We start from the raw sequence: 12,724 nt of genomic DNA, 5'->3' as shown, positions 1-12,724 counted from the left end.
ATTTCAACATCCTGCACGCTCGGCCCTGATTCCCATTAAGCATTCATAATTCATCTGGATTTTATATTATAACGTTGTGAATTTTTCATGCATCCAACCCCCCTCTCCCCTCCACATCCCACCCTCTTTTCTGATCCGACAGGGAGAAAAAAAGAAGAATTAATCAAACATTGGAGGAGTAAAGAAAGAAATATCTAAAGTGTCACTTTCACACACACACGCAAGTACACACACACACACACACACACACACACACACACACACACACACACAAAAGCTTGTTACATCCCGGGCTTTTCTTGAAGTCAGTTCATTTGTAAGGCTCAGGCTGGATGTTTCACATGCGTCTTGGAGAGACAAACACGAGGATGAGGCGCTATTAGAGGGATACAGGTGTTCATACGTAGAGTGTACATAAGGTCGTAGAATAAAGTAAAGGGTGTGTGTGTTGCCCATTTTTATTCCCCTTCTCCTCCCTTGGCTATTATTTCAGTAATCTTTTCATTCTTCCAGCAGAAGGGATCATTAAACCAAAATAATTCATTTGTGAGAAAGGTCAAAGCCACAGTCTGTTGGCACCCAGATACCAGAGTTAGGAGTGGTTGCATTGAGAGAGAAGAAAAACACTGGATGGAGCCATTGATTCTTCCTGGGCTTTTTTTTCTGTCAACTCCGTGATTGAGGTGAGCAGCCCGCTGCCTTTGGCTCAGCAGTGATGATAATCATCATCTTTAATACCTGTTATAGGTGAAGACACTGATCTCCAAGTAAATGTCACATCCACTGTTTACTGAAGCAGCTTTGTTGTTATTATGTTATTTGAGGCGGGTGAGGAATGAAGGGAGGACGTAGGGAAGGAGTGAGGAGGGAACGTAAGGAGGCAGGGGGAAGAGGATTGAGGACTGTCATCTTTTAAGTGCCAGAAATAGGCACTCTCTCCAAAACTCCCTCCCCATTGTCTCCCTGGCTCCAGCCCACATGTGCTCTTTGCCTAACCATGAAGCCAAATGCACATCCAGCCGCACAATAACAACATCCATTCTTAACAAGATTACTCCGCCAGTCCCAGTTTGGCTGATGGGACGTGTATGGGAGCAGAGGCGCAGGGATAAGCTCCCTGCAGCCGCCTGCAGCATTTCACATATACGCTGGGCTCTATCTATAGGAGAGGAGCTGCCTGGGGAGAGGAGCCAAACATCGAGCCCAAAAGAGCGCACTGGCACTGGGAGCAGGAATCCTTAGCTGCCGCTGCTGCTGTGGCTTGTGCCTGCACCCACTATGTCAGAGGCAAGGGCCAATTAGCAGGTTTCAGATAATCATAATCTTTTGATTTGAATAATCTGATTTAAATAACTGTAACCTCATTTACTGCTACTGATGCTTGGCCGGCGTCTTTGACTGGAAAACACAGGCCAGATTTTCGAGTAAACAGAATGTCCAACATCAGGCTCTTTAATGTTGACTTAATTTAGTCATCTGTCACTGCCTGTTTAAAATATGATTATACACGAGCCAGTGTTTTGTCTGAGAAATAAACAATCATTTGAATGTCAGCGCAGCACAAAAGCCGAGAGGTTTAAGCCTGTTAAATTGCAAATGCGTCTCCTTATGCTTTGAAAAAGATATAATCCAAACTAAGAAGAAAAAAAACATTATTTTCAAAAGAAACCCGAGTAAATTAGCCCAAGCTGGCACGAGCCAAGCTTTTCAGGCGAACTGCTTTAATTCCTATAAATTAGTTAGAGCAAAGTTCAAGGCAGAGTGCCAGATGATTTAGCCTGCTAAGCGCTCCACCTCCGCACATCCAGCCCAGGCCAAGCCCGGTGAGCCAGGGAGCGTGAGGGGAGGCAGAGAGGAGGGAAGGGCAAAGCACTAAAATGGAGGAGGGGGTGGGGGGGGCAGTTTGACTTAATGAGAGGTGGGGGGGCTTTTGCCGGATTTGCACTCTAAGACTTTGACACTGTTGACTGACAAACACTGACATGGGACAGAGGTAATCGTGGCGTCGCGGTCCAAGGTGAAACCACAAAAGGGCCATTTGCTATGAATTAGCCCTGATGTAGAAGCTCAGGAAGAGTGGGCCCCCGCGTGAGCGGCTCACTGTACAACATGGATTTAATGATTCGGAGCCGCAGATGTGAGTGATGGCAGGGAGCTTGTTATTTTGCTCAGGGACTCTGAAGCCGTGTGAATGGATGTGCTTTCCTGTTAAATTATTATTGCAGCTGATGCATGTACACAGGAGAGCTTCCAGGGATGGCGGACAAGACGCGTCGTGTGCCTCCTTATGATACACTGAACTGAAACATGATTGCATCTCCCTGATGAAAATACACACGGAGAGAATACAGTATGTGATTTAGTGCGCAGCAGTCGTGGGGTGCATGTGAGAGGGAATGACGGGACATTGTGAGCTGCGTGTACGCCGGGTTTATACGCGTGGGTGTGTTTAAAAAGACATAAAGGGCGAAACGGAATGAGGGATATTTGAAAAAATGACACATGTGCCAATGGTGAAGTGCGAGTGCTCACTGTGGTACTTCTATAAAATGATCACTGACAGCCTGGTTGAACAAAAAAAAACTAAATTACTTGGCAATAACAGTTAAGATACAAGCAATGCTGGAAAAGTAATAATGTCAGCGAGGTGGTCACCTGTAAATTTGAAATACCACAGATTTCAGACTGCAATTTCTGCTTAAAACCCACATACAGCAGTTTAGGGAGAAACCTTTCAGAAATATGGCCGGCGCTGACAGCCCTGCAAATGTTTGCAAAGATACACCAGCTATAAAGCTTCGTGGACACACTGTATTTACTGTTGCCCACACAACCCTCGTGTCTAAATATGCTCCATCCAAGCCTGTGTCTGCTCATCTCATCCTGGTCTGCTACACGCCAGAGTGGACTGTGCTGCTATGACACACACATGCACACACACGTAACGCAGCTTGTTAATAGGAAGCAGGACGACAACAGAAAGCCGTGGACAACCTGTCAAGCTATTCGAGGGCAGCACTAATGTGATCTCACAGCTCTATCAGAGCCACCGCTGGGCCCAGTGTTTTATTACAGACCGGGAGGGACAGACACAGGGAGAGATTGGAAAGGAAGAGGGAGACTGTGACCATGGCCCATTGATATACTGGCCCTGCCGGCATTAGTGATATACTGTACAGGTGAGCCATGCATGGGGAAAGAGAGGAGCGCAGGAACAGAGGGGAGAAGAAGCGAAGGACAGACGAGTGTTAGCGGGGTTTTTCTAAATTACACAAGCGGAGGGAATGGAGATCTAAGGCCTGCGAGACGGAGGAGCTGCTGCGAGGCTGCAGCTCAATATGGATCTTTGTGGTGCTGCCTGAAGAGAGATTACAGAGCTGTATTCCAGGAGCTGCTGTGGGTGTGAGAACCCAGATGGAATGAAATTAAGTCCAGCAAACATTGACAGGGCCTTCTTTTCCTGAATTGAATGACAGCTTTTGCTTCAACCCTCTGACTAATGCATGGGAACCTGTGTCTAATGTGAGCTATATTTGAGAATTTATTATATCCGAGCCAATGCGTGTAATTTGTGTGTCATAATGACTATCAATCACTAGCAATAATTCAGCTAATATTCTCGTTAACTCCCCCTCCTCATCCATCAATCAAAAGCCAAGTCTTATACCCACTCAATAGCTACAGTATGTATGCAGATTAAGGTGGGGGGGGTCCTACACTGGCACGACTCAGTTAAGGGGGGGGGCAACCTCTGATCTGTTGTAAACCAGCAACAGTAGGTCGCTCTGGCAGAAGGTGGGAGTCTCAGGCTGCCCTGGCAGCTGCATTCAGGGCTCAATCCTGCTTAGCTGTGCCTCGCTGCCTCGCACCACCAAAGCCAAACACTTGGAGAAATTTTAACAATGTCGTCGTACCACACCCCGTCGGCCCCCGGAGCCAAGCTTACTCTGGCTCAAGAGTCACTCTCTCCATAATCGCCCCCATCACAGAGCGAGAGAGAGTAAGAGAGGCGGAGGTGAGGGGGACAGAGACAGAGAAAGGCATTCCAGCCGAGCAGAAGTAGCTCTCGCATCAGTATTTATAGACTGATGTTCCACATCTTGTACTCACAGTCCAAAGTGCAGAAAGCAACAAAAGCAGCAAAGAGGACTAAAGTGAATTTGGAAAACTATCCCAGATAAAAAGGGTTTATTCAGGTCCACGTCAGGGTGGTAAACTGAGCCAAAACAAAAAGAAACTCCAACCTTAAATTATATTACAGTGAGCCGTTTTTTTCAGCTAAATGTAGCTCTGAAAGGGAAAGCAAGAGAGAATGATTGAACCATTTCAGACAAGCCATACACTATCATGTGTGTGTGTGTGTGTGTGTGTGTGTGTGTGTGTGTGTGTGTGTGTGTGTGTGTGTGTGTGTGTGTGTGTGTGTGTGTGTGTGTGTGTGTGTGTGTGTGTGTGTGTGTGTGTGTGTGTGTTACGGAAACCACCTCTGCTTGTAGCTAAAAGCTCTGCATTCTTACATTACACCAGCAATCTGATCCTGCATCGGTCCTTCTTGTTGGGAATCCTGTCTAACAGCTTGTTTGGAAGAACAAAGCTTGTCCTTCCTTCTCCCCACATACACAAAGTTATTATTTCCTCTTTTTTCCAACAGATATATCCCTTGTCTTTTCTGAATCAATAATCAAAGCCTTTTTTCTTTCCGTGTCGCTGTCAGTCCTTTGCAATCTTGCAGTTCAGCCAGAATCGATGAATATTAATGGTTGATTATCAATTCTCTTTGTGGGGAAAAAACACATGATGCTGTGGCAGATAAAAGTGTTGGACAATGGGATGAGGCACCAGTGAATTTATCACATCTGCACTACAATTCGGCAGACGTGAATCCATCATTATTACACACCATATACTAAATGATGGCCAGGAAGTAAAAGGAGTCTGGGAAAGATACGTCCGAGGCTGTGAGAAATTCCAGCGCTAACTGCCATCAATCCGACTAACGCTACAAAGAAAACACATTGTGCTTTCTCTTTGGTGCACATACAGCAATTTGTTCACTGTTTGTCTTTTGTTCTAAGGCACTGTTTTGCCTTTAATGGCCTAATTTAAATGAGTTGCTTCTTTGTATGTTTAAATAATTGAAATAGCTTTGATTGAAGCGGCAAACTTTTGGGCTAACGCCGCAGAACGTCCGGATTGGACAGAAATGAAGAGGAGTCTGAGGCGAGGTTACAACCTAGAATTACCCAACTCTCATTTCATTTTAAAAGCCAGGCTATACTGGCAAATCAAGAGCTGCTTTGCCTAAAATTACCCTCACTTATCCTTCCAGTGGTCTACATGAGAGTCATTACTCGTCGAAGTGGTATCTCCCACTCGTCGTCAACAATGAGCAAACGTGCGTCACCTAAATCCGTCGGTTCAGGGCCTATCTACCTTCACACACCATTTGCCTATTTCTGCTCCTAATGACAGGTTATTTCTGAACCGTCCCTGGCTCGTGATGAGTAATCCTCAAAATCCCTTCCAACACCGTGTTCGTTTTAAGCTACAGCCGAGCAACAAGCTTTCACAGCTGTCTCCCCTGCTTCACTTTAACAGGTACTGCACGCCTGCCTCCCCGGGACTGACGGGGGGGCTGACGAACGCGCCGCTCAGTGAATCACAATGTCACGAAAACGATGCGCTGAACAAGAACAGTGAAAGGGAAGGGTGCTGTCACGCCTTGTGGACGTCCTTCTCACTCTTCCCCACCTCCGTCTTCCCTCGCCCCCCTTGCTTTCCTGCATTTATGCTAATGGGGTGCCGAGAAAGAACACGGCAAACAGCACGTCGTTGAAAATCGATGGCACAATCTCTCTCTGTCCCTCTCACAAACACTGTCTCTCACTCTCAGTCCCAGTGTTGGCGTAGTTGAGGGGGAGCCCGGTCACCGACAAAGATTGGGGATGCGAGTATAATTAAACCTCAGAGTGCACCAGCAATAAAAAAAACTATAGGATGGAAAGAGTCCAACCTTGGCCTGGACTTCCTTGACAATCAGCCCACAACCACAGATAGATGCCGCCTCACACAGCGGAGGAAATTGTGCAAAATAAAAAAAAAACACAGAGGGCTGTATGACCCATTGGAATCACACCTCCCACCCATTTGATTCATTTTTTAATTAAGTGTGAGAAACTCAGAGAAAAGGGAAGCAAATTAGACAGAGGAACTGGGAGGGAGAGAGATTTATTCTCTTGAACCAATACAAGTTCCCATCTGGGTTAACATAGGACTTATCTTAGCTCTGCCAGGCATACTCATGAGCACTTAACCTCGCAATGAACGCAACCCATCATCATAGCCTCACGAACGGCGAGCCGCGTTTTTTCTTCACCCCCTCTATCCTGCGCCCAAACCCTTGCATGGTCCTTCAACAGGAAGATGCTTAGACCTGTGACGAACCCTGTTCCACACTCAAGTTTGTAGCAAAACATTAACTAAGACCTTCAGAGAATTTATCCATCTTGTCTGAAAACAGCTTCATTTTGTGCAATTTTGTGCAACCAATTCTCTGTTGACAGTCTGCAGAACCATTCACGCTCCGGCCGGAGGCACACAGCACAGCACAGTGCGTGTGAGCTTGTAGTTACGAATCAAAACTCTGTCATGAACGTGTTCTTGGTCTTTGACTGTTGCCTCATGGTTTCCATTTGTGCCTGTTTTACACTTTTTCAGGAAACATTTTCAGGTTAAATGTCTATAAACGCACAACATTTCGCCAGGTGATCTGTCTTATCTTTGATGCTCAGTGTCTCACAGCTAAAATCTAACCTTCAAATACCAATCTCACGTCCGGTCACAGAGGCCCCGGTGAGTGTTTGTATGTTTCAGCCTTCTGAAGACACTGTCGAATCCAGCAGAGGCTGCCTAATTGACTCGCCTGAAAAATTAATGCATCACTTAACAGGATTTTTGTGTTTGTATGGTATTTAGAAAACACAGGTGGAAATCCCGCATGGTGGCAAATGTTTAATTGATGCAGCCATATGACAATGCTTGAGATAGAGTAAGGACAAACAGGAAAATAAAAAACAAGAGGAAGTATAATTTAAAATATTTACTTGGACTACAAGTTCATTCTTTTTTTCGCAACCAAACCCTTTTGCTTAAGTGCCATTTCTGAGGGGTTTAAAAAAAAAATATATATATATATTTAATACATCATGATGGCAATATGTCACAGACAAGAAAGGCATACCCACCAATTATCAAATGTTAGGCACCAAAACACTGTTTGCAAAAGCTATGACTGAACAAGATCAAATATTATGCTTGATGGCCTGCATTCCTGCCCGTGCCAGAGTGGCTGGGTGATATTCTAGGGGAGGGAAGTGAACGTGGCTGCCAGGCTGACTCTCCCCAGGTGAGTCCCAGCAATGAGCTGTGAACAAGCTGCTTTGGCCGGGCTGGCCAGTAGCCGTTCCCTCCCCTGAAACCTGCCTGACACTTCCACACAGGCCAGGGAGCAGGTGGCCCTCAGCTGCAGGAGTGGCCCACAGTTCTGTTTGTTACAGAACCGTAATGGAGAAACTAACTATAGCTAAAGCAGCCTTCTTTGCACAATTCCTGTGTTATGCCTATTCAGGAAAAAATGGACGTAGGGGAAAGAATGGGAAATTTAAAAAAAAAGTGGGGTAAGGGCATTTGTTGTCAAGTGTTTTATGTGGCAGAGAGTGAAAAAAAACACACAACAACCATCTGTGTGACTGCTAAACAGATTGTTAGATTCTTTGACATCCAAAAAAAGAGACAAAATTTCACCACTGTTATTCGATGGGAGTTTAATTATTTCCAAAAGCATTTTGTGATACCCCCTCTCAACCACACACACACACACACACACACACACACACACACACACACACACACACACACACACACACACACACACACACCCCCTCCTCCCCTTGCCTCCCCCTCTCTTGTCCCCATATCTCTGCTTCCCCTTGACAACCAAAACCCTCCCGCTGCCCATGGGAAGAAAAAGAAAAAAAAAACGGAGGGAGCATTCAAATGGCCGAATTAATGTTTCCACACGATAAGCGAGCTTAATATAATGCTGACAATCACAGCACTCACCCTGCCAACTAGAATTGGATCTGGTCCAGAAAATTCCTCCAGCACAAACATTTGATTCCAAACCCATCCTCTCTTGGCGCGGCTCAGTAATCTTTGTCCTTCGCCAAGACCGCTCGCCACTGCTGCGGACCCACCAGTTTGTATACTTTTGGACTGGCCTACGATAGGAGTCGTAGACACACGAGGAGCACAAGTAATCCACACCAGCAGCAAGGACATCCACAGATCCATGAGCATCTCCTCAGACCGCTTTGGCATCCTGTCGTCGTGTGTTTTGTATTTGTTTGTTTAACGAGACTCTTCTGTCTCTGCGTCTAGTTTCCCCCACTCTCTTCAGATCAACAGCTCCTTAGGTAACAAGAAAAGGTTACTTGTGTCCTCTTTCAACGGCGGAGCTTGCATTCATGGTGTGATAAAGGTCACTTGCATGGTATGCCTCCATAGCGATTGGTGAAGGGCTGAGGCACTCAGCACAGCATCCATTTGGCGTTATTCCGAGAGGGAGACCTATGAGGGAGCAATCACAGTTTGTTAGCTGTCTTTTCATTCTGCGACGGGTTGTCAGTAGGTGGAGATGAAAGGGGGAGGAAGGAATAAGCGACAGGGGTCAAATAAACATTTGAAAAAATCAGACGAGACAAGAAGATAGATAGACAGAAGAACAAATCTGCTTTTAGGGCAAGAAAACAGATAAAAGGGAATTAAAAAAAATAACAAGACACCAATTCTTGTTATAGGACAAGAAGTCAAGATGTCACTTCATCATCACGAGTGATCTATCTGGAGCAGCCGTGACCCTTTATTCCGATCTTCTTTTCATATTATCCTGCTACAATTGAACCACAAATGGGCATGTCTGCACTCTGAGGCTATTCAGCCCACAACATTAGATTGCCTTGCTTTAATCTGTTGTTCTGGGGATTATCCTGGAAAGATTGTAAGCAATTACATCTTCAGTATGATTAATGTTTTCACATAACATTTTTGGGTGAAATATCCTTTTATGCCACGATCAGATGTCTTAGACATCCATGCGTGCATGCAATAATGTCAGCTCCAAAGCGAGAGGCTGTTTGCAGGTGAGCTCTACAAAGTCAACAGCGCTGCAGCTCACGGATACAGTAATCCACACGTTTGTGATTAAATGTGAAGGTGTTCACAGGCATGTTTAATCACTGAATCAAATATGTAATGTTACATTGAACAACTGTTTTCTGTGAAGCACTGATATACACAAAAAAAACGGAAAATAACCAAATTAAATATAACAGAGTGAACCTAATGTAAATGTTGCCCTTTAATCAAAAGTAGTTTTAGCCTAACATCCCTCTCACCAGCTCAGTGGCTACAGTGTTCCACACTCGGATGTGCATTGTTCACCAGAATGCAAAAAACCAAAGGCAAAAAAGCACAGACACAAAGACTTGGCTTTGAGTTGTCCCCAGATAAAAACTGATGCAGGTGGACATGCTTTCACAGCACCGAATGGTTTGCTGTCAGCACATGTGTCAGTGTTAGTTTTGATAACTTTTCACCACACACAGTATGTCACTGTGTGTGGTGTGGAGTAAAGCAGGGATCCAGCAGCGCAATTCCAAGGACAATAAGCTGCAACGTATTCCACCTGAAGGCAGCTGCAACATCACAAAGTGCGGAGAGATCCGAGGTACTGTGACAATCTCCAGCTATAGACACCGACCTGGAGACTGAGGGATTAATAATAATAATAATTATAATAATATATATTAATTTAGGGGAAACGAATGAGAGGAAATTATAAACTTGTTAAAATACAAAATTGTAGCACTGACATGAAACAGTAATTTCCCCTCGTATATTTTATTTCATCTTTTATTATCAAGTCTCAGTGCGTGCGTAAGCAAACCGGTTTCAGCACCACGGGGTAGAGGACAGCTCCCCGCCGGAAAGCCGCCCGGGCTGGCGGCTCTGCAGAGAACCGCGCAGCGGCAGCGGAGGAGCTGTCCATGGTAGAAACTCTACAGAGGAACAATGCGTTTTTGAATAAAGAAGTAAAACCACAGATTAATCCATGAAGTTTGAGGCTGCCTCTTGTCTATTTACACGTCTGAAATAGTCTGCAGCACATACCACCAGTAACCAAATTTGCCCTCTCTGTGAAGTTTTTTTTTTTGGACCCTCAGAGGAGACAGTGTGTCCAGTCAGTCCATTTAAGTGCATGGGACGTGGGGCTGGAGCGCACACGCGTAAAATGTAACCGTACTGTATCCGCCGTTGTGTATATATATATATATATATGTATATATGTGCGCAATACACCGCCGACAAAGGCAAGTGTAATGTGAATAAAGGAGGCAGCCTAAGTTGCGGAGCTGTCTGTGGACTTGCTCCGTGTCACCTCGCTCCTGCAAACGCGCCGGGAAAGACTGACTTTAGCCCCGCGATGGGGAAACAGGGACAGGTCCTGTTCAACCTCTGCACAAAAACACTCATGCACAGCACTGATACCTGTTAGGTCTTGCATTATGGCGGGCTATACTTACTCGTGAGACTTGCATCCTTCTCCGCTGCTGCATCATTTCACCATTTTCCCCTCCCTTCAAAATACGCAACAAAAAAAAAAGTCAACGGGTTTCATTCGTGACGGTGCTGGGAAAAAGGAGAAAAATGCCAAAAATTGAGAGGGAGGAGGCTAGAAATCCTTCCTGCGGGTTGTCAAGGCGGAGTGACAGTGTTTGTGGGCTTGTAGTTGTAAGAGCTCCGACAGGCTTGCTGGCTGACTGGAAAAGTGAGGAGGAGATGGAGGAGAGATGAGCGGCGGCGAAGAGAGCCTCCCCTCCGCGCGTTCATTGGGTTGATGAGGAGCCGGTTCAACAGGCGCACAAATGAATGCGCGCTCTCCGCTCCGCACCGGCACGGACGCGCAAAGGTTATTGTCTCACATTGCTGTGTGGCTGTAGATATTAGAGCAGGTAAAATATTCCGATCCGTTTTTTTTCCCTCTCACATTCTAACTCTTCTCTCTTCTCTTTATTGAGGCATTAGTTGGCCCTGCACTTCTCTTTATTAGTTATTAGTGAAATGAAATAGCAGGCCGGGCGAGCTTAGGCTGCTCGTTTACACTGTCATTTGATAGGGATAAGCAAGGAACAGATGGACACACACACACACACATACACGCACGCGCACACTCTTCTCCCCTGCTGCCAAAATGGAAAGTAAAAAAGTATTCTACACAGTCAGCCTCACTTTCTCTCTTTACCTGCCTTTACACTGCCTGTTCAATGGCTCGGTCGATTTGTATGCTTGATACATGAATGCACACCGGAAGAAAGTGTGTGACAAAACCCGACAAGGAGCGGAGAAAGAGTTACACAGGTCTTATTGAGACAGTTAGTGAAAAGGTCATGTTCATCATTGCATCGCAAATTGTGCATGTGTTGTGCGCGTGCGTGTGAGTGTGCGCGTGTGAGTGCACGAGGAGCAGCATGAGTGACAGCAGACGGGGTTACCCATGGAGAGAGCCCTCTAGTGTTTGTGTGGCTACTTGGCAGCAGCAGCCAGCCAGGCAGGCCTTTGGGGGCGAGCAGCAGCCGTTATTAGTGCATGTCTAGTGCACCCTCCGCCCCCGCCCCCTCCCTCCCTCACACACACACACACACACACACACACATACAAACACACACTTATCTCTCTTCAGCTATGACAATGTCTTCATGAAACTCACTACACTCGTCCTCACCAGTCCTTTGTTTTCATGCTGACGTCACACGCAATCCACTCAGCCCAGCGTGTGTCCACTGACAACACTTGGTAAAAAGATTGCTTTCAGACCTACACTGAACTCCGGATAATCTCCTGACATTCTCCGGGGGGTCTGTGGGTGAAAACTCAAACGTTAGAGTGAGAGGCCTCCAACTTGCTCCGCAGTTTCTCCTGCGAGTGAGATGAGTGGAAATGATGCTGTTTCTAGCACGTGACAGATGTAAAAGGGAAAAATCAAGTAGAATACAAACATCTTAAGATAAAACAAGCAGTGCCATAGATGTAGAAAACGGCAAAGAAGAGTTCAGTAGAGCTTTTAGAGATAAGGGCCAATACAAGTGTCAATGTGCTCTGAACAAAAACACATGCAGTGAAATGAATAGATTTCTGTTTTGTCGTGAATGGGAGTGAAAACTCTGGAGAAAGTTTTCAGGTCTGAAAACGGCTAAAGAGTTTGTCTGAGAGCATGTTGTCAACCTTCCCACTTTAACACAATAGAATTGTTTGTCTTAAAGGCTGTTGCCTGGTGGAGGCCTTTTGACCCAAGCGCCAGAGATCCCAATTAGCAAAGACATCAACTCTACCATTATTTATTTCTGTACCATTTAATTTTCCTCCCACTTAGGCTTTGATGTTGCAGCTGCGTTTCAGAAGGGAATTCTCCAATCATCTTTCTTAAAAGCTCCTGCTGCATAATACATTAGCCTGTAAATGTTGAGCTGTGTGTCTCGTGCTCGAAATGAAGATCTCACTGACAGACATTCTGAGCGTATCGGGGATGTATCGATTGAGTTAAATAAGTAAATAAAAAAGTCCTTGCTCAGTCCCTAAAGTGAATAAACAGAAAAAGAAAAGAAAAAGC

General features: G+C 45.5%; 1 protein-coding gene across 2 annotated transcripts in view; it reads right to left on the bottom strand.

Annotated features, from left to right (window-relative positions):
* The window catches only part of cdh8 (cadherin 8), a 92,579-nt gene extending 81,576 nt beyond the window's left edge, over positions 1 to 11,003 (bottom strand). For both annotated transcript variants that reach the window (XM_035155679.2, XM_035155759.2), the window contains exons 1-2: positions 10,641 to 11,003; positions 8,119 to 8,625 (exon numbers count right to left, since the gene is read on the bottom strand). In XM_035155679.2, coding sequence (XP_035011570.1) covers positions 8,119 to 8,376 — 258 coding nt within the window. In that variant the 5' untranslated portion in view covers positions 8,377 to 8,625; positions 10,641 to 11,003. The remainder of the gene's footprint in view (positions 1 to 8,118; positions 8,626 to 10,640) is intronic.
* Positions 11,004 to 12,724: the final 1,721 nt, after the last annotated feature.

Source organism: Hippoglossus stenolepis, chromosome 1 (assembly GCF_022539355.2).
Source record: "Hippoglossus stenolepis isolate QCI-W04-F060 chromosome 1, HSTE1.2, whole genome shotgun sequence".
Lineage (NCBI taxonomy): Eukaryota > Metazoa > Chordata > Actinopteri > Pleuronectiformes > Pleuronectidae > Hippoglossus > Hippoglossus stenolepis.
This window is presented reverse-complemented; position numbering and strand designations above follow the sequence as displayed.